The sequence below is a fragment of the Glycine soja genome, chromosome 3 (genome assembly GCF_004193775.1).
Source record: "Glycine soja cultivar W05 chromosome 3, ASM419377v2, whole genome shotgun sequence".
NCBI lineage: Eukaryota > Viridiplantae > Streptophyta > Magnoliopsida > Fabales > Fabaceae > Glycine > Glycine soja.
Genome location: NC_041004.1, coordinates 28899778 through 28921998, shown reverse-complemented (window position 1 = coordinate 28921998; position 22221 = coordinate 28899778). Strand labels below are relative to the sequence as shown.

General features: G+C 28.5%; 2 protein-coding genes and 1 pseudogene across 2 annotated transcripts; 2 read left to right on the top strand and 1 right to left on the bottom strand.

Annotated features, from left to right (window-relative positions):
* Positions 1 to 11324: 11324 nt before the first annotated feature.
* LOC114405453 (two-component response regulator ARR14-like) lies at positions 11325 to 12225 on the top strand. Its single transcript, XM_028367976.1, has 2 exons — positions 11325 to 11690; positions 12048 to 12225. The coding sequence occupies exons 1-2, from the start codon at positions 11363 to 11365 to the stop codon at positions 12149 to 12151; spliced, it is 432 nt and encodes a 143-aa protein (XP_028223777.1). The 5' UTR covers positions 11325 to 11362; the 3' UTR covers positions 12152 to 12225.
* Positions 12226 to 12912: 687 nt separating this feature from the next.
* Positions 12913 to 15795, top strand: LOC114405452. The gene is made up of 3 exons (XM_028367975.1): positions 12913 to 13594; positions 14989 to 15084; positions 15566 to 15795. The coding sequence occupies exons 1-3, from the start codon at positions 13385 to 13387 to the stop codon at positions 15611 to 15613; spliced, it is 354 nt and encodes a 117-aa protein (XP_028223776.1). The 5' UTR covers positions 12913 to 13384; the 3' UTR covers positions 15614 to 15795.
* Positions 15796 to 16964: 1169 nt separating this feature from the next.
* Positions 16965 to 20813, bottom strand: LOC114405098 (annotated as a pseudogene).
* Between the last annotated feature and the right edge of the window lie 1408 nt (positions 20814 to 22221).

The window sequence follows — 22221 nt, the reverse complement described above, 5'->3', positions numbered from 1 at the left end:
TTCACCTTTTATCTATATAGTTATTGGCACAAAGAGAAAATTAGTAGTCACTTGAAGTAAAGAAGCAGAGATTTGCTATTTATTTTACATAATGTCTGATGTTCTCAAGGCATTTATATCAACTATTGTTACCACAATTGGGGAGGGAAAACCTTTCTAAAAGGTTGAGAAAAATGGCAGCAATACTAATTATATATTTATCAGACAAGAATAGAAGGAATGCAAGAGTTTCGCCTGGCTTTGATGCTTTTTTAGTTTTGGGCCTATGGTTTTAAACCTTAAAACACTTATCCACGGTTCCTAACATTTTTGTTTCAGGCATATATTATAAACAAAAGGTTTATCTATTTACCTATCCTGTTGGTTTTTTCACTTGTTTCTGATTTGATCTAGATTTTGAACTTTGGCTATTAATGCTTTTTTGCTTGCATTTTTGTACTTATTGGTCGGGTACTCACATTTCACTTGTTAGAAACAAAAAGAAAAAAAAATGTACTTGAAGACATGTAGTTATTATACATGATTCACTAATTGATCTTGAGGTGCCAATGAGCACCCTTTAAGTCTGACGCTATATGTTTTGCTGTAGTAATAGAAGTTATCTGGTGTCTGTACTTGGTTGTAAAGGTTCATCAATTACCAATTTCTTTGAGTGACTTTGAGATGCTTTATCATTAAATTTAACACAGGTTTCTTCTTAGCAGCCTTGCTTGAAAACATGAACTCCACTTTCTAAATTGACCCATTTTTTTTTCTCTTTATGGCATGTTTGGTTGGAGCTAATGATTATTAGCAGATCTTTGATTAATTCCTTATGAAAATCCTCTTAATTCTGACCAAAATTCTTTAAACATATAACAATTATGATAATGAGTTTGTAATGAGTTTTTATGCCCATGCATGCAAAGAAAGTTATAATTACGGTATATATATATATCCTAAATTCTATTTCCGACAAAGAAACAGACAGGCTTATAATTGTCAACCATAATGTAATTTGAAATGCTGAAATGAAGTTATAATTGTCAGTCATACTGAAATGAAGTTATCATTTAAATGTCATCTATTTTATCTCCTAGTAATTTCACATATTGTGTTCATTCCTTGCAGGTTGAGACAGTTGCTTAATTTGGTGTCATCTTTTTGCTCTTTGCATTGGGCTTAGAGTTTTCAACAACAAAGGTTGGCTTGTATAATAATTTATTTATTCCGATCACACTGTTAGATGTTTTCTGTTATTCTTTTTCTAGATATACATCTCAAGTATGACTACAAGCCTAAAACTTGTTATGGTGTTTAATTGTTGAAATATACTATTTTTTAGATGCATGTAGGTACTCTTGTTTTTTAGTAGAATTATGATATCTGTACCTTTTAATTATTTTCTCATTTTTATAGTTTTAAAATGAAATATAGTTATTTAATTAGTAGTCATGTTTTAGATGCATGTACGTACTCTTGTTTTTTAATTATTTAATTAGTATAAATATAGTTTTTAGTAGAATTATGATATATGTACCCTTTAATTATTTTCTGATTTTTAGATGCATGTACGTACTCTTGTTTTAATTATTTTCTCATTTTTATAACTAATTAAATAATTTTAAAAAAAATTATACCAATATTGGTAAAAAAAAAAATTCAGTCATACTGAAATGGAAGTGCTAGCAACATCCAGTTTCAGAACATAGAAATGCGGACAATGTCACCAACTCCATAATAATTAATCAGAATTATTGTGACAAGAAAAAGAAGCCATGCAAAAAAATGGTAAATTAATATATATATATATATATATATATATATAAACATCTTTTTTTCTTTCTTTTTTTGGAACCAACATGCATATACATATTTCACTACTGATTTTCGTATGTATCTAATGATTTTTTGGTGTAGCTATCGAAGAAATCCGGGATCCAAATCAAGAACGTGTTGTACTAGAACATAACGGGCACAAGTGGAGGAAATAATTTTTTTGGTGAAAGGAAGGACAACGATATTTGAACACTCACTTTTTTAAAACATCCCATCAATACCTCTTATTTCTTTCTATATCTCTCTTTCACTCACATTAATTACCTCTTATATCTCTTTCTCTGATGTAGTTATTTATGATTAATTTTAAATTTTGTTATTCAGCTGTTGGTATCATGAATTGAATGAATGAAATATTTTATAACCAGCTTTTTGCACGAGCTCGTGTATAAAGTTCATTGTAATTAACTACTTATCATGATCGCATTGAATTATTTTTCCAACACTTCAAGTTCAATATTAATCTTTTTGTTTCCTTCGTTTCTTTATAATTTATTCAATACTAACTAGTAACTACTCTACATTTGAGTCTCACCTTGTAACTCATTTTTGGTTAAATTTAGCCAATGTTACTAATGTTAATTATGTCGTTATGTTGTCTTTGGATATGTTTGAGGATGTAGATTTTCGGTTATTAAGTTATACTTTTCTCCAATGTTATTTTCAAAGTTCCTGCTATAGTGAATGGTTCAACTCCCAATAAGTTGAATAACCTCATTTCTTACAGGGATCTGCAAAGATTGGTAGTAGAAAGTACAGTCGGGAATGAATCAACCAATTTCACAATTAGTGATGAAGTCTGCAAGCTTAAATCATCTCTTCTAGAGGGAATTTTAGTGGTAAGTTTCCTTGTCCATTTTTACAAGTGCAGTAGCTCAATGACCTAGGAGGTGTCTTCTTTTTTTAATTATATATATTTTTTCTTTTCCTTGATGAGTAAATTCTATGGTGCCACAACTATATATACTCTTGTTGGAGGTCTCAGTCATTCTTTTTCATTTGCTCCCCTAAAAGCTATGTAATTGGTTAAATTTGGTTTTTGTTAAAAAAAATAGCCAGTGTTATGTGGCAACATTTCTTGTAGAACTGTCCTTCAATCTAAGATGTGAAAACATGGTAAATAATACTATAGTATTCTTAACCAATGCACATTTTGAGAACTCTTAAAATACCAAGGAATTATCTAAGAATCTTCTCTGGGTCTCGGCCCTATGAATTTAGATTAAGTACTACAATTAAAATGTTCTATAAAAGATAACTCATAGTTTGTAGGTATAAGAGATGAGGAGATTATCTATAATGACTAATACCTTCCATTTATACTTCATATTTACCATTACAGTTTACTCCTTTATTTCCTGACTTGCTTATATTTCTTCACTTTGTCCTGGGATATTCCAATCCCTTATCTTTGCGTGTGTTTGGAATATCCTTTTTAATGCTATGGGTATCAAGATTTCAGTAACATAGAAAACAAATTTAAAATTTGGAACTTCAATGGAATGTTGATATTAATTCTTAAATGGGGAGCTTGAGTCTCTAATAGGCCCTAAATTCAGTTTAGCGTGGTAGGAAGTGATTAAAATTTGCTTTTGATCTTAACTAGAGCATGAAATGTTTGTCGTTTATTCCTCTCTATCCGGTTTGTTGTTTTCATAAATGTATGGCCTATTATTTATCATGTTCGTTAGTTTTGTTATTTTGTTTTTCTTTCCGTCATCAAAGATTTTATCAATGTGTGCTTTTGTCTATGTGAATGTGTGGTTTGTGTCTTGTATACGTCTTTCAATTCTGGAAAATTTAATTATATTTGCATTGTTATTGCCATTCATGTAGAAAAAGAAAATTTAAAAAAAAATCAATAATTCTACATCGGTTATTAAATAAACCGATGTAGAATTGGTTGACATTCTACATCAGTTATTACGCAAAACCGATGTAGAATGTTTTACCATGGATGACAATCTATGACATTTTAGAGCCGAAACCGATGTAGAACACTGGACATTCTAAATCGGTTGTCCTGACAACCGATGTAGAATAGTCACAATTCAAAGATAGGTGTGGTTCTAGACCCGTCTTTGAACCGTCTCAATCTAAGATGGTCGTCCAACCAATGTAGAAAGACGCAGCTGCTTCAACGACACTGGCTACAATGACGCGTGAAAACCGATGTAAAAACACCATTTTAACTGATGTAGAATGCCAATTTTGTAGTAGTATAGATTCCATTTCCAACACTATAAATTTTGCTATATAGTTTATTAATTTTATGTGTTTGATTTTTTATTTTTCAATACAAAACACTGGGTTGTGTTCTATTTTATTTGATGACAAATTATGTAGGATGATGATTAATCAACTGCTCATGTTTGTTCAATGTATTTTAATTATTTCCCTTTATATTTATGAGTGACAACAAATTATAGTCAAAATTTCTTCTTTCCTATTGAGGTTGATATGTTGTTAGTTTCCTTTGTTATGTGCATATCATATATCTATGTCCTTCATTTCTAATTATTATTATTATTATTATTATTGTTATTAATATTAATATTAATATTATTATTATTATTATTATTATTATTATTATTATTATTATTATTATTATTATCATGCAATAGAAGATATCTCTTGCATAGCCATAATTGTTCACTATGTTGAGTACAGACCATCATATACTATTCTCAACCAACAGGGACAAAATGTAATATGTGTTTATGTACCTATTGGTCAAAAAAACATCTTCTATGGCTCAAGTGGTGAATACCTTACAAGAAAGATGAGCAATGAAACCATGCAATAAAAAAATTACAATACTTGCTGGATAAAAAAATCGAACAATCCGTGCGTACGCACAGGTTACAAACTAGTTATATATAAAGAAGGATAAAAAACTAAATGCTTGAATGACATCATTTGAATAGCACCATTTTTAGATAAGTTCACTTTAAAAAATTTAAAAATTGCTTGTTCATTTCGTTTTGATTGACCATTTTGGTAATAATATACATATTAAGCAATATGATGGATATTTTATTAATTTGTTTGAAATTTTTTATCATCCTTCTAACGTGTCATTAATTATTCCTTCTATTTATGTGTTGATATTATTAATTAATGATTTATTATCTTTTTATTTCTTAAATAAGAAATTTTTATTTTAGTCCCTAATATTTTCTATTTGTTTTTAATATTTTAACTCTTTTTATCTTCTTTTAGTCCTTTAACATATTTTTTTTCCTTACTTTTAGTTAATTTTTTTATCATTAGTTTTAGTCCTTTAAAAGAACTAAAAGTGAGATCAGGAAAAAAATTATGAATTAAAAATAAAAATAAAAAATTTAGAAACTAAAAAAATCCAAAACATTTAGTAACTAAAAACATAATAAACTGTTAATTAATTCCCACTATTAATCTTTTTCTATCATTTATGATAAATGTATAAAATAATCTAAGAACTATTTAAAAATATAAATATAATTGGTCAAATATTTATTAATATTATCTCAAATTCTTGAAATGATTAATAACTAATAATAGGGTAAATATTTATTTTCATTTTTGAATTTGTTTGACATTCACAATCAAGTCTCTAAAAGATGAAAAATTTAAATTTTATCTCTAAATTTGCAAAAAGTGTGACAAATTAGGTTTAGCTTTAGAATTCCATTGACTTGTGATGACATAACAATAGAAGGTTATCATGTGTCATATACATGTTGCCACGTGTTATCTACCTGACTTACTATGTTTCAAAAAGTTGACTTTTTAATATAGTCTTTGAACTTAGAGACTTGTAATCATTTTAGTTTCTGAATTTAATCATTTTGGTCTATGGACTTAACACATATTGTCATTTTAATCACTGAAAGCACTTTTGAATTTTTAATTAAATGTTATACTAAATATAAATTATTAGCGTAATGATAATAAATGACATTGTTTATAGTGATAACAATGATTTATGATGATGAAAATTAAATGAAAAATAATTATCAAGTATAAAAATAAAAAATATTTTATTTTATTTGTAATCACTATTAATTTATTTATTATATTTTATTAAGTTAATTTTTTGGCAAATAACATCATAACACTGAAAATTAACAATATAACTAAATTGAGAATAAATAAACATATGAAAATTAAAGGTTTAATTACAAAAATAGTCCCCTTATTTATTCCAACTCACTAAATCAGCCCCCCTCCAATTTAGTTCACCAATTGAGTCCCTCGTTTTTTTTCAATCTGGTCATTTGAGTCCCCAATCTCAAAATTGTAGAAGCAAGCTTCATGATGATGAATCAAGTATGATTCAAGTAGTTTTGATGATGACAAAAATCCCAAAAGAATGATGTCAAGATTGAGTCAACAAGTTCAAGATCAAGATTAATTTCAAGATTAAAGAAAAGACATCAAGAAGAATCAAGATTCAAGAGAAGATAAATTTAAGATTCAAGAGAAGAAACCAAGAAGCAACAAGTCAAGACTTCACAAGGGAAGTATTGAAAAAGATTTTTCCAAAACCAAACATAGCACAATTTTGTTTTACAAAAAGAGTTTTCTCAAATTTTTCTAAGTTACCAGAGTATTTACTCTCTGGTAATTGATTACCTGTTTCCTGTAATCGATTACCAGTGATAAAATTTGATTTCAAAAAGTTTTAACTGAATTTGCAATGTTCCAAATGATTTCTAAATGGTGTAATCGATTACAATATATATATTGGTAATCGATTACCAGTGTATCTGAACGTTGAAATTCAAATTCAATTGTGAAGAGTCACATCTTTTTATAAAATGCTTTGTGTAATCGATTACATGGTTATGGTAATCGATTACCAATGACAAGTTTTGAATAAAATTCTTGTGTTTGTCTTCTTCTTCCCTATACTCTTTAATTTCCGCTGTGCACTTTTAATTATCATTTTTACTTTTTGTTAAGTTTCAATTACTGCTCTTTACTTTCTTAACTTGGTAGTAAAAGTCTAATTGAATCTAGTAGCATTAAGAAGGATAAGTTTTAATTAGTCAAGGTACATTAATAATTAATTCACCCCCCTCTTAATTATTCTGAGACCACTTGATCCAACAAAAATTGGACGTTAACTGTTTATGGATAACGTTGACAGTCACGTGTCATAATCCTACTGGACATTAATTTTCATACACCATTTTAATGTCCAATAGAATTATGACACACGTAGCAGTTAATGTTACCTATTAACCGTCAATGTCTAATTTTGGGATTGAGAACTCAAATAACCGAATTGGACAAAAAAATGGGAGACTAAATTAGTTAATCAAATGAGAGGGGACCAATTTAGTGAGTTGGGATAAATAAGGGGACTATTTTTTCAATTAAGCCTAAAATAATTTAGTTTTTCAATAAAATCAAATAAAAAACGTGTATTTGAGCAAATATATAGATACTAACAAATAATTTATTTTAAAAGTCAGTATATTTATTTAATTTAGGAGAAAATTAAAAACAAAGAGAACATGGATCATTTTATTTAACGAAAATTTAAGATGGAATTAGATATTTTTTGTTTTTCACCTTTTATTATTTTCTTTTATTTTCTATACTACAATATAACTAATATAATGAGTGAACTATATTTCATCATAATCAATTTTGTAGGTCGTATACATTGTATACTCCAACATGATAGACGATAACTATTTTTTTCCATTGAGAATATAATGGGTGAACTATATTTTATATTCAATTTAATTTGTAGGTCGTATATTTTTAACTTATAATATGTAACATGTAATGTCTATGTCATTGAACAACATGTGAAAACTACTAAACAAGAACATGGTTCTAACACTTTTATTTTTATAATGTCTTAACATATACTTTATTTTCGCCCCTGAAAACTACAAAATAGATTAGTTAAATAATATAATATTCTACACATGTTAATAATATATAAGATAATAACTTGATCTGGATAGAATATTTGGTTTAGAACCTTGTAGAATCTTGTTAGCACTCATAAATTAGCACTCATATAAGATAAGAACTCATATTTTGGGTCTAATGTCCTAGATTTAACACTCATAAATTAGTTTCATATTATAGTATAGTTTAAAATGACAAAATTGCAAAAAGAACATATGTGAGGAAATATGGTAATGTTTGTGCTAATAATTTCATGCAACATGAGACTTAATTTAAAAGTGTTTTCAGGGACCAAAATGACAGTATATGTTAAGTTCAAGAACTAAAATGTCAATAAGTGGTTAAATTTAGGGACTAAAATGACAATAAGATACTAAGTTAAAAGACCAAATAAAAAGTCAATATTTTGACACATGGAAGTCATGTAAATCACACATGGCAACCATGTGGATAACATGCGGCAATCATCAATTATCACACCATCACCAAGAGTGCCACCTAGGTATAACCATTTGTGCTAATGGAGAAAACTAATAATATGACTAATTTGTCGTATTTTTTATAAATTCAAGGAATTTTTTAAAAATTTTCATCTTTTAGGGACTTAACTATCAATCTATCATCGTCTAACTGATTCAAGGATGAAAATGGTATTTACCCTAATAGAAACAAATTTAGTTTTCAAATGACAATTAAAATTGAGGAACTGGGAAAAATAATAAATGGTATTAAATGCTATCATCAATTTTTAAGTTTAATTTTAAAAAATTATAAGGTATTTATTATTCATCCATTTCATTTTATTTTTTATAGTTAAGAATAGAAGTCATGTACCAATTAATAATAATTCACACATTTTACTCAACCAAATGAACTAAAATCTCATTTAACCGTTTCTTTTTATTTATCTATCTTGAAAGATATATAGCATACAAAATACATATGTAATTAGCATTTTCTTATATATTTAAATTATTTTTAACTTTTTAATATGATACTCATAATTAGTTATCTCTCATTTTTATTAGTATGAAAAATATTTTAAAAATAGGTAGAATTAGTGTTGTTTTGAGTAAAAGAGTTAATGTTGCTTGAAATTTTTAATAGGTATAAATAAAATAAACACAGTTTCTTTAAAATAAATAGAGAAATAAAATAATCTAGGTAGCAAGTGTCCAAACTGTATTGAATAACAAATATTTAATAACCTTAATAAATGCTTCCAATTACTTAAATAATAAATAGTCTTTTTCAATTTCTTTTCCCTCCCTCAATAGATGCTTCCAGGGCAATAGTTAATATTTGTTTTAAAGAATAGTTATATAATAATATTTAATATATGAAAAGCTATATTTAATGCAATTATCAGTCAAAAATATTATCTTGCATTGATGAAATTTAGTATTCGGTGGGCATGAGCGTAAAGTATGACTACTTTACCTTTCTTTAACTTTTTTTAATTGACACTACATTAATTGTATTCATTGAAAAAAGATTTTTTTTCCCATAAAGAGAATGAAAGAAATTCATATATAAAAGCTCTTTCATTAACTTTTCTTTCATTCAACCAAAATTTTAGAAAACAGGTGGTGAGGTGACTATGTGCAATCCTTCAAAAATTAATAAGTCTCCCTTCAATGTGAATGTTATGGTTATTGATGAAGATGCTATTGCACTGCACACAACAATGGAAATACTAACAACCTTGAATTACAAAGGTACCATATATTTAAGTGTTGCCTTTTTTTTTTTGTACTTTATACATTCATCTTAAGTTTAATATATATGGAAGGTACTTTATATATTTATCTTAAGTAAAAGATTTGTAAAAGTATTGAACAATTAACATCACAGTTTGTTTCAGAAACAAGATTTTTTATTAATTGAATTGCAATTTTTATTTTAATTTTATTTTGACATAAGTTATTTTCTAGTTACTTCATTGAATATTTTGTTTTTCCTATTTCAAATAAGAGTTTGGTGATCTCCTAAACAAGATAGGAAAACACTTGTGTTGATTACTTTCTCTCTAAATACATTTGTTTTTTGCTTCGGCTATGCTACTACAAATGAATTAACAGATAAGATTTATTAAAGAATTATAAATGAAAAATTTATATTTCATTGATGAAAATTACACTTTGATTCCAAATTTGGATTAGAGTGATCTATTTGGAGCTTAAGAATTTTGTTTTTGAAACAACAAAAGATAAAAATTTATTATAAACATAATACCACAAGATTAACACAAGGTGTAGACATATTGTCTAACCAATACATCAGGTAATTGCAATTAGAAAGAGTTCACTCAACTTATTTTTTGTAGGCAAGAATTTACCCAAATTAAAATGAAATTAAGTTTCTAGACTCAGATTGTGTATAGAATTGTGATTAATCTTGAATAATGAATCCATTGATATTGTCCTTCGACTTTAAAATTAAGATCAAGGATGCTTATGTGCAAGGTTTTTCCTCCATATGCAATTTCTTCTTTCTCAGTATTTGGGCAAATTATTTCATCTGATATTGCAACAAATTAACTATCTAGTGGATCCAATGTAATGGAAAATATATATACCTATATTTTTGCAAAATAATTAATTAATGAAAATGGTAGATGTCCACCCCATTTTAAAGTGATTGGGGTGGAAGAAAGAGATAAGAAGAAAAAGAAAATCATATATATATATATATATATATATATATATATATATATATATATATATATATATATATATATATATATATATATATATATATATATATATATATATATATATATAGAGAGAGAGAGAGAGAGAGAGAGAGAGAGAGAGAGAGAGAGAAATGTGATTGAAAAGATAGGGTGAACTTTTTTTAAAAAAGAGATAGGATGATCTAAGAAGAACAAAAAGGTAAAAAATGAAATCATAGAGAAATGTGTGTATGGATATAACTATTCATAAAAATTAATTATTATTCTCACTAAAAAAGAGAGAATGTATGTTTATAATTATCCTTACTTAATACTTGGTATTTCAGCTGTAGGTACCACAAATTCCTTACTTGCTTTGGACCAACTTCATAAAAATCAAGGACATTTTCATCTCATTATAATGGAAGTTCATATGTCAGATCTTGATGGATTCAAACTAAAACAAATCATCGATGAAGAATTTGCAATACCAGTCATAAGTAAGATGCATTCTAAAATATTTGACTTTTAATGTTATCCAGTAACTAGTAATATTGTTATATATATAAAGGTTTGAAAAAAAAAAAGATATGACTTTTAATTTTATATGTTTTCAACCCTCTTTATATTTCTCTAGCTTGTATCGAAACCAAAATTATATCATTTGAATATTACTTTGTTCAAAATAAATCAAAATTTCAACTACTTAACATGTTGCTCTTTGTAGAAGGGACCTCTATCTCAAGTATGCAGTCTTGGGTTGAATTTTGAAATTTATGCATATGAAAAACTATTTTGAGGAGAGTCTTTGCTCATATGTTGAGTCATTTTTTTCAACTCTAGTTTTGTTAATAGTTTGAAACATAAATAATTTATGTAGATATTTTCTATTAACAATATCTTACTCATCCAGTGATTTCAGTTGACAAAAGTGAAGAAACCCAAGAAAAAGCTTTAATGTCTGGTGTAATGCGCTATATCTTTAAACCAATAAAAGCAGAAGATTTCATAGGTATTTGGCAATTTGCAGTAGTTGTAATGAAAGGTAAGATGCCAACTATGACAAAAGTAGTTGGAGATATCATTGAAGATCACAAAGAATTGTGTTGTGCATCATTTTCAAAAGAAGATAATAGGGATGAGAAAAACAATGATGGCAAGGAACATTTATCGATGAATACTGTGAACGAGGATGAACCTACTACCTCTAAGAATACCAAATTTGTTTGGACAAAAGACCTTCGATATCGATTTGAGGAAGCCATTAATATTCTTGGCCCAAAGAGTATGTTTTGTAGTTTTTTGTTTTCTATTATTTTTTTTACTTCATTGCAATGCAAGGTTTTATTTTCCTTTATCACATTTCATGGTATTGTGAGAAATTAGTAACAAATGCGACTAATGAAGCCACAATTGTCTTCATGTGGCTATTACACACTCCAAAAACTTTGACCCTGTCAAAATTAGAGTCATAAATTGTTCTCTAAATCTTGTTTCATGAATTTGAATGTTAGCTATAATGACTTATTCTTGTGCATTATATATATATATATATATATATATATATATATATATATATATATATGTAACTCTTATAAATTGATTAATTACTTACTTTAGTCTCAATTTTTGTTTCAATTAGATGTAATTCCAACAAAAATTGTTCAAGTCATGAATGTTGAAGGGTTAAAAAGGAGAAATGTGGCAAGTCATCTGCAGGTTTGTTACTTTCATGGCAACTACTAAGTGTTTGTTTGTGGATTCTTTTACCTCAACACATGTTCAATGAAGGAGATTTTTTGGCTTTGACTAAACTTGTCTTATAAAATTGCACAATTCCATGCAATGCATCATAGACTTCAAAATGCTTATTTTTTGTTAATAATTTTTTATCTCAAATGAGAAATTTAAATTTACTTACATAAACACATACACCCAAATTCAATTGGTATTAAGTAATCATTTTGTATTCTTAACATTATATTCAAAATATAAGTTTTCCTTGCTTAAATGAATTGGAAAATTATTCAAAATAATACTACTTTGATCGCAAAAAAATATAATTAACTAATGAGATGTTTGACAATTTCAACATTTTACATAACATGTACATTGCATATCAATTATCTAATTTAGGATTTCCAGATTTTCCATGTAAGTCTGAAAATTTAAACATTATTAATTTTTTGTTAACTTAAATATGTACCAATAACATATAAATTATATGCATTATTCAAGAAAATTAATAACATATACATTCTTTTGTTAATACTTTTCACATGATGTATTTTTTTATAATTAAGTTCATGGTCAAAATACTGCAATTTCATACATATTGGTTAGAAAATTATTACAAGCCAGGTTCATTATAATATTTTGCAATATAAAAAGAACATGAATTGAAGAATTCATTATTAACTATTGTTGTTATCTTATATGTTATCTTATGTTCATTTTGTATTCAATATTGTGAGTAATTGTAGCATTATTATATGAATTTTGCAGAAATATAAGCATTATTTAAGGCAGGTTGAAAGAATATTTGTTGCGATAATAAAGAAAGCAAATGAAGACAATGATATCTCTTTTACTAAGAAGGCATCAATACACTGGTCACTAGTGTTTAACCACATTAGACATTATTTGGAAAAAACAATAAAGCATAGTAAACGTAAAAGTTTGAGACATTTAGAGTCCGATGAAATATATATATCTCACTTAAAATCCAAACTATCCATTTTGTTGAGTAACCTTGACAAGTACAACAATAACAAACTAAATGCTAATGCTAATGATGCATTAAGTTCTTCAAATTTAGTGCAATGCAATGAGCCATCACAAAATCTCCTATGTAGCCCTTCTGAAATACTTAGATCAGGCCAAGCATCAAGTTCCAATGTTGTAGGGTTGTTGGAACCAAGTTCTTTAGGGTCTATTGTTGGTGAGGTTTATAGCAGAGATCAAACTTTGCCAACATCAATGGAAGACATTAACAATGTTGAAAATATTATGGGAGGAAACTTATTTCAACCCCGGCAACACCACCAGATTTATAATCAAGGATATCATCAAACTTTTGCAACTATGGACAATAATTTTGCTTCTCAAGGAACATTTGATGGGTTCCATTTCAAAGAAATTGATGATCCTTTCTCAATGGAAGACATTCTTAACAACTTCCACATGCAGGTATGTAAAATAACTTCTCTAGTTGTTATGATAGTTTTGTCTTCCCTATATGTTTAGTTTTAGTAATTCAAATGGAGAGTTGATGTAGTATACTTTGAGAAATTTAATAATTTGAGTATGATTGATTTTTTATGTCAATAGTTAGATGAAAATAAACACACTAATAAAGAAAAATAAAGAAAGAGGAAGGAGGAAAAGAGTTTCTCAATAACAATATCAAAACCCTTAAAATTTAACAGATGCCATCAAATTTCTCATTCAAATGTCGATATGAATTGTGATTCACAGTCTTCTCATGAGTGTGGAAATAATAGGACTATAAGATTTGAGTTCCAAATTTATTTCTTTTAACTTGGATTGCTTATTATTGGTATCAACACATCAAAGAATAATTATGTAAGTGTTTTTTACCATGAAAGGAAAAATTTCAAACTATTTACCTTTTCTGCTTCCCTATATTTAAGAAAAGTTATCATTTAAACAAAATAGTGATTTACACTAATGGTAATATATATATTTTTATATGTATATAATGAGATTTTCAATAATTAATTAACATACTAGTTGTTCTTTGGTAAGAGCATGAACACATAGGTTTAGTGAAAGATTTTTAAAACATTGATTTGATTGTCAAAATATTATTACATAAATTCAATCATTGGTGATAATTTTTAGCAATAGAACAATCCAAATATTGTTTACTTAGCCCAATTTTAATGTTATTTGACAAGCAATTGGGGGTTAATATAATTCTTTTGGGTACATGAGAGTTTGTTTATTTCCATTAGCTTTTAAAAGAACCAAATGTATGTAAATATTTTCTCCTTATAAAAAAGATATATAACAATATTTTTTATGATCACAATAAAGTTTACCTTTTATTATGAGCAAGTACACATAATTTTCTTTCCTAATTGATTGAGATATTTTATTGTTCTTGAGATTTAGTATTTTGTTTTTATTTTGCATATATATATATATATATATATATATATATATATATTACCAAAAAAAGAAGAAAAGATAACAAGAAATCATGGGGTAATAATTTAGGTCTTCCTACCTATAGGTAGTCTTTATTGGTTTGGTCCCCCATGATTTGTATTTTATTGTTTGTATTTCTTTATAATTTCTAATAGTTTAATGAAAAATGTTAGCAACATATTTGATACCACATTTATTTTTGTCGACTAAAATTTATTGAAAGGATCACCCATTATTAGTAAATTTAATCAATAATAAAAAGTGTGAAGGTATATTGGTACAACTCCTAAAGTAATTCATTCATTAAGCATTAGCGAGATTCTCTAACTAACTTTAACTTAAGTGATATATATATATATATATATAGTTTTTTCTTTTTCACATAAATTTGATGTTTTTTTTTCTATTAGCATGAAGAACCAGTCAATTCAGATAGCCATGCTAATTTGAACCAAAGTCATGATTACGTTCCGCTATTTGACCCACTCCTTAATGAGACAAGTTTGGTATGTAAAATTTCAACTTTTTATATTCATTTTGAAAGATTTATTTATGTGACTTTTTTTTTCATCTTGATTACTTCTCTATGAAAAGGTAGTTCTCTTCTACCTCTTTAGGTTAACCCTTCAATTTAAACACATGAAAAAGATTAGAAGGAGATGATGAAACCTTAAGAGTTGCTAATTTAAAAATTATGTTGCATAGTAGTCATATCCAATTTAACATAAATTTCATACTCAATGTAATATTTGAATAAGTTGGTAGACATAAAAATGTAAATTTAAAAAATATGATTTACATATAAAGTAACTTTATAACATTGTATTATTTACAAATGTATTTGACCTACAATAACATGTGAAATAACTCCTTTTTATTAGCTTTGAACCATAACTTAGTTTACTCTTTTACTTACAAACATGTTAGGACACATATTTTTTTGTTTATTTATTGATTTCTATTCCTTCTTTTTTCTTGCTTCAACAGGAAGAAGACTTTGCTACCATAGAATCCATTTTGGATGATTTGGCGTAAATGAACTGAGGCTTCAAAAGAGCTTTATATGATAGGATTGGAGCAGTCGTTTTAACTTGATGCAAATTACATATGATGTTTTGCAAATAAATAACTTATTGAAACTTGACCCTTTTCGGTTTCATGTTCCTATGTAAAATGGTTACTTTTGTTTGCATGAAAACCCTAGTTTAATTATATATATTGTGGGACAAAAGAATTAATGCATAATAATTTAATTTACCATGATTTATTATTGTTATTATTATGGAAGAACACCTTATTTATATAAACTAAATTAGATAAAGTACATTCACTATTGCTATACTAATTAAGTCTAAGGGAGAATTATTTATTTGCACACCAAAAGAAATATAAGAATTGGATGAATTAGGGAGTTTGTTGACTCCATAGTTGCAAATGATTTTTCTAAAAAAAAATCTCAATAGAAGATGTTTGCAATAACTTATTGAGCATGTTTATACTTCATATTTAATGTTTGCATATTTTACCCTTCTAATTATTTTAGTTTGTTTTTTTAAAATTATTTATCGTGTGCTCTTAATTTGTTTTAAAATATTTATATTAAAGAATTAAAAATATATATTTTTATTTTTTTAGTTTTCATTACATTGAATAATTTTTTAAAAGATAAATTAATGCAATTAAATATTTATTTTATTTTCTAAAACTATCGTTGAAAAATATTAAAGAATACATAATATATAATGTTTTAAATATTTTATCATGTGGAATTAATTCTTAATTTTTTAAGTTAATATTGCACTACCACAAAAAGGTATTCAAAGACGGTTGTTTTATGCTTTCCATGACGGCTATGAATCGTCTTTGAATTTTCCATTGTGAAAAGTCAACATTTTTTACAATGGTTTTTAAACCGTCTTAAAATCTCAGTTTCTACATTGATTTTCTAAGAAACTGTATTTGAATATATTATTTTTTATTTTAAAATTGTTAAAAATTTGAAGATTTAAAGATGATTTTTTAGAAAATCTTCTTAGGAAGGTTTTTTTCCAAAAAAAAATAATCTTAGAATGTGTCATTTCTAAGACGGTTTCCTAGAAACTGATGTTGTTTATTTTTGTTTATTTTGTTTTACAGAAAGGTCTATAGTCATATTATAGCAAGTTTTAATTGTATAGGAAACCAATTCAATAGTATATATGGCAATAAATAAATAATGTTATGACACTAAAAACCAAACTTTAAAAGTATAGGGGTCAAAATCATAAAAGAGGAAAATTATACTGACAAAAAATATTAGAATCAAATACATAAATGACTATAAGCCTAAGACAATCCAAATACAATATTTCCTTCAATGGTTAAATATATTCACTGAGAATGTTAGTCATATCACTTTCACATTGCGAATGCTAAGTCCTCTAACTCGAACAAAATTGTTTCCCCTAAGGGATACCTACAGTTTAGACCAAATGTTAATCATGAAACAACTAAAGACAGAAAATGTTATTAGAATCTGTCAGGGCAAGTCAATTTAACTTCAAATAAAAAGAGAAATTTATTTTATTTATGTTCCAACCTCTAAACCACTTTTGACCATCCATTAACCGATGAGACCCTGCCCAACACTTAGCTAGGGCAAACAAAGCAAAGAGTCTCAATCCCAATCTCAAGGTAATATACCCCGTATGAAGAAAATATGAATATGGCAAAGAAAACATAACTCCTAGTGCCCTTCCCCACATACAATGTGCATATTTCATCCAATATATGAATTTGAATTCTTCAATCTTCATGCCTTTGTTAACACTGCAACAAGGGCAAAAATAATTATCATCATAACATTCATAAGAACTAATAAGCTCTTTCAGAATGAGTGTCAAGTGTCGAATCACTTCTTGTTAATTAATCCCTTGTTTTTCACGTAACAAATATTAAAAAAATGTATATTGTAATTAGAACTTGAAAGATAAAACAAGCTTGTCCATTGGAAAAGTTATAGAAGGCTAATTTTAAAAATTGATCTATTCGATCAATTATTCTCCACCATTCCTTTATTTTTAATTATCTAAGTTCCATCGTTTCATTTTAACATTAGCAATTAGTTAGTCAAGTTCAAGAGGACTTATTTACATGTGTTTAGGAATTTGTATCTTTTTCTCTCATAAAAAAAATGAGTCCCTTGATGCATTTCATAAGTTAATGGAAAATAAAAAGTGTACATGAAATGCATTTAAAGGTGATAAGCTATAGAAAATGTTTGCAATTTACCGCGTGTACTCGGGTGATTGCTTATTTTTGTCAAACTTTTGCAACCATTCTTCATTTGATAAAAGAGGAAGAGTATCGATGAATTTCCAAATAGTCATTAAAAGACTAGATCAGGAGAGTCTTGTTAAACCCCTGAGCACCACCATGTTGAACATGTAACATCCTAATATTTCGTAAATAAATTTAAAAAGCTTTTTAGTAAAAAATAAATAAATAAATAAATATAGAGCAAATAATAGACTGAGTATCCTAGGTATAAATAGTTATGTTAAGTCAGCTGCCTCCTTTTTGGCCTTATTTTCGTTTTTCCCCTTTTACTCTCAAAACCCTTTCTTTTTCCCGCAGCCCACAAAACCTGTCTCAGAAAAACGACGATCTCAAAATCATTCACCGTTGGATCGTCCTGAAATTTGAGTATCATGTTCAAAACCCAATACCAAACATTCTCACCGTTGGGAATTTCAAAATTATATCTGAGCTTAGAGGAAAACCCTTCGCATTGTAGCATTTTAATTTCCCGCAGAAATCCAAAATTGTCTCGTTAAAACTACGATCCCGGTTACGTTAACCGTTGGATTTTCATGCAATTTGGATATTGTGTTCGAAATTCAATTCCGCACGCTTCCACCGTTGGGATTTGCGAGATAATTGTGGTGGAGGGAGAAAAAGGAATCGCATGAAGACAGTACAAGTGAAGATTTCAATCTCTTCTCCGTCTCTCTGACGTTTGGGAATTCTATCGGAGCAGTCGGATGAATAAGTGAAAGAATTTCAGGGAACCGCTAGAGATGTTGCTATCGCTGGCTGAAGACACGTGAGTCCGCTCATAGGTAAGGGATGAGTTATTCACAGTTGGGGATTAGTGAGAACATGTGTAGGGATCCTTAGAAGATTAAATTGAGGTTTTATTTTGAGATGTTTATTAAATTGCAATTTTTCCTTTATGATTATAAATAAAATATTGATGTCCTAATGAAAATTTCTTGATAAATTGTGCTCTTGATATTTGTATATTTCGACCTATGATTTTGATATAATTGTGTAATATTATTTAAGGGGTTTTAGTCCTAATGTTGTGATAGTCTTTTATATAAATTGTTATATTGAGGATATGAAATGATGATTCAAATTGTGAGTATGTGATGAATTGTAGAAGAACATGTTGCTTTGAGATTATAATATTGTTATTGAGATTGAGTATAAGTGTAAAGTTCAACATGTGTTAATTTGTGAGATACGTGTAAACATGTGATGGTGAATTGTGATACTATGAGATGTGAAATTGTGAATGAGTTATAGTTGTGGATAAGTGTGTAGTTAACACTTGATGTGAAATTACTTGTGTTGTAAGCTATGAATTGTACAATAACCCGACCAGTGTTATATTGAGAAAAGCGTTGATGCTCAGTGTTAAAGAGAAAATGTAGGCTTCCTATTTAGGAACCAGTGTTAAATCGTAGCGCAATTGTGTTGAACGTGTTTAAAACACGAGTGTAAGGTCGTGGGTATTGTATAATTCATGAGCAGTGTCTGCATGTAAAAAAAATTATTTTAGGGGTTGGACCTGAATCAGGAGGGAGAGGCCCTGACGGACTCTTCGGAGTGTAGGCCTTAGGGGTCACCGGATTTGAGTGCTCCTTTAAGCCTATGTTGATCCCATAAGGTTGGAGCATTCTCGCAAAACATCGTGACCCTGACTGGTCTCCCTATGATCTTACTTAGTGAGAGTGACCTGACAAACCCATTGTGTGGTGTGTCTTGTTATGTACTCCTAAGCGCCCCAGGGTGGTTTTTCACTGACATGGTACCATATTGCATATAGGATTGAGTCTTAGCATAACTATTGCATATGTTTGCTAATTGATGTGTTATTATATCTTGATCGAAGTGTGGGATTCTTGTGTAATGTGATTGATAATTGAAAAGTGAATTTTGAATGATGAAGTGGTGAAGTTACGTGAGCTATGTTTAAGCAAGAGGTATCTCATTTATATAATATGTATATTTAATTGTCTTGTTTTTCTATTAGCTAGGAATGTGATAACTCACTCCCTTTGTGTTGTTGTGTTTGGATCCTATGATGATCTTGAACTTGTGTTCGAGGGAGCAGATGAATAGGTGGATGACTATGAAGAACCTCATGCTAGAGGACACGGGAACACAATGCTCTGATAGGATGTGACATTAGGATATAGGTTCTATATTAATTGTATGAAGCTTAGACAACCTTGTTGAGTCGAGAATACTTTATTATTTATTTGGACAAGTTTGAATATGATGTAGAAGAAAATGAATGTGAGCCTTTTTCCCCTTTGAAAGACTTGTTTAAAAAAAATGTTTTAAAAATACTTTTAATTAATATTTGAATTTTTTTATTCCTTATTAGTATATATGTGAGGGGTAGAGGGTGTCACAGAACACCTGTGTCGTTGCCAAAGAGCCATATTCCAACCAATTTCTAAGCATGAGAACCCCCACTCACTAGTAGCTTCAATCCCTTCTTTTGTTAAGCAGAAATCATCTTAGAAAAGTTCCTCATTTATGGCACATGAACATAATGACCCTAAATAAAAGCATCATTTCCTCATAACTAACTAAACATTCACACTCGCATAATAGCATCCCCCAAGACAAGGAAGGATTCAAAAAGAACAAGAAAATGGCAGGGAGTAGTTGTGAATATATAAAAAGTAAAGGACCATATCATGGCCTCATAAGATCATACAAGTTTAAAAGGGATAAAAATTGAAAATTGAAGAGTGCCTAGATCAGATAGTAAGGTAACCCTGGAGATTAGTTGGGATCGAAAAACATGAAAGCAATGGGTGGAGATGGGAGGGGTTAAGAATTTGAAAGGTGTTGAAGAATAAAAGTAAGAGAAAGGCATTCCTCTTGGCTTGTGAATTCCGCCACATGCTTCCTTTTTGCGCCCTAACACTAACCACATCGTTCCCCTCCCAAACATATCTCTTCTTCTTTCTTTCTCTCCTGCTCCTGCAATGCAACTTTGAGTTTAGGGTTTAACCAGGGTGGACAAAGAGACATTCTAATAAGAGAGATTTGAGACCGAAACTGATGCCATGGTCAACAACATTGAAGACGAGGAAGCCTTAGAGACTAGCACTGTTGTCTTTGAGTTTTCGAACGTGATCCAAGCGTGGATCTACGATCTCTTTGCTAACTGAAATTGGGGAAAATCAAAATTAGGTAAGAAATTGAAAAAATAGGTAAGAGAAAATGAAATTGAGTGAGAATGTGAGAGGGAGGAATCGGTGTTGTGGCCTTTGGCAAAGTTGTTGGCGGCATCTTCCTTGCTAGAGACGAGTTGTTTGGGGTGGAAGATTTGATAGTAGGTGTCGCAGCGAACTTCATCAAAGATGGTGGGAAGATCGACGAAGATGATGTGCACAACATGCTTGTCAGATCTAGTTTCGCTAAGGAAGGTGTTGAAAGCGTCATGGGCCACACCGAGGGTGATGTGCATGCGAAGATTACACCAGTCTACTCCCGCAGCTCTCAATATCACATAAAATATGAAAGTGTAGATGTCTGGTCGTGAGAAAAAACAAGAAGAAGAAGAAATCAATATCACGACAATTTTAATAAAACTAATGTTATGTATCTTATTTCAAAGGCAGTCTTAGCAAAAATTGTCTTTGAACAAACGTTTCAAAGACGGTTTTTATAAAACCATCTTCGAAAAGTTGTGATAATTTGCAAAAATACCACAACGTAATTTATCATATCGGTTTTATAGAAGTGTCTTTGGTCATGTATCGTAAAAGAACATTTTTGTAGTAGTGATATAATATAATAAAACATTTTCAAATAAAAATTAATTTTTATCAATTAAAATATTTTTTTCTATTTTCAATTTTTTAAAAGTATTCATTGTATTAAATAAAAAAGGCATTACTAAAATGAGTAATAATAGTTACATAAAACTTTGATATTTTTAAATATATAGTTTAGTTTTTTAAGTCAATTTAAATTTATTCTTTAAATTTAATTTGGATTTCATATTTTTAAAAAATAATTCATAGTTTAGTTTTTTAATTTTTCAATACATCGATATACTTATTGATGCAATCTTATCCCGTAAGGACATTGGATAGAAGACTCCAAGTAGATTGAGCCAGAGATGTAAGAGAAGACCATAGGGTTCTCATGTGCCTTAGGATAGATTTCGGGCTCATGGGCTAAGTATGAACCCACTTATCTTTGTACATAATAGATTAAAGTTTCATTATTTTTTGGCCTTGTATTTAGGGCTCCATAATGTAGGTAAGGTACCCTTGAAATGTTGGATTTTTTTAGCCCTTGTATTTTAAGGCACCTAGACTAGTTTTTGTATTAGGGGTAGTTTTGTAATT

What these genes read in the sequence shown, in the direction of transcription:
- LOC114405453 (XM_028367976.1), top strand. Translation starts at nt 11,363, where the DNA reads ATGTCTGGTGTAATGCGCTATATCTTTAAACCAATAAAAGCAGAAGAT. An exon ending in TAATATTCTTGGCCCAAAGA is followed by an intron (nt 11,691 to 12,047) that starts GTATGTTTTGTA and finishes TGTTTCAATTAG; the next exon opens with ATGTAATTCCAACAAAAATT.
- LOC114405452 (XM_028367975.1), top strand. Translation starts at nt 13,385, where the DNA reads ATGGAAGACATTAACAATGTTGAAAATATTATGGGAGGAAACTTATTT. An exon ending in TTAACAACTTCCACATGCAG is followed by an intron (nt 13,595 to 14,988) that starts GTATGTAAAATA and finishes TTTTTCTATTAG; the next exon opens with CATGAAGAACCAGTCAATTC. An exon ending in TCCTTAATGAGACAAGTTTG is followed by an intron (nt 15,085 to 15,565) that starts GTATGTAAAATT and finishes TTGCTTCAACAG; the next exon opens with GAAGAAGACTTTGCTACCAT.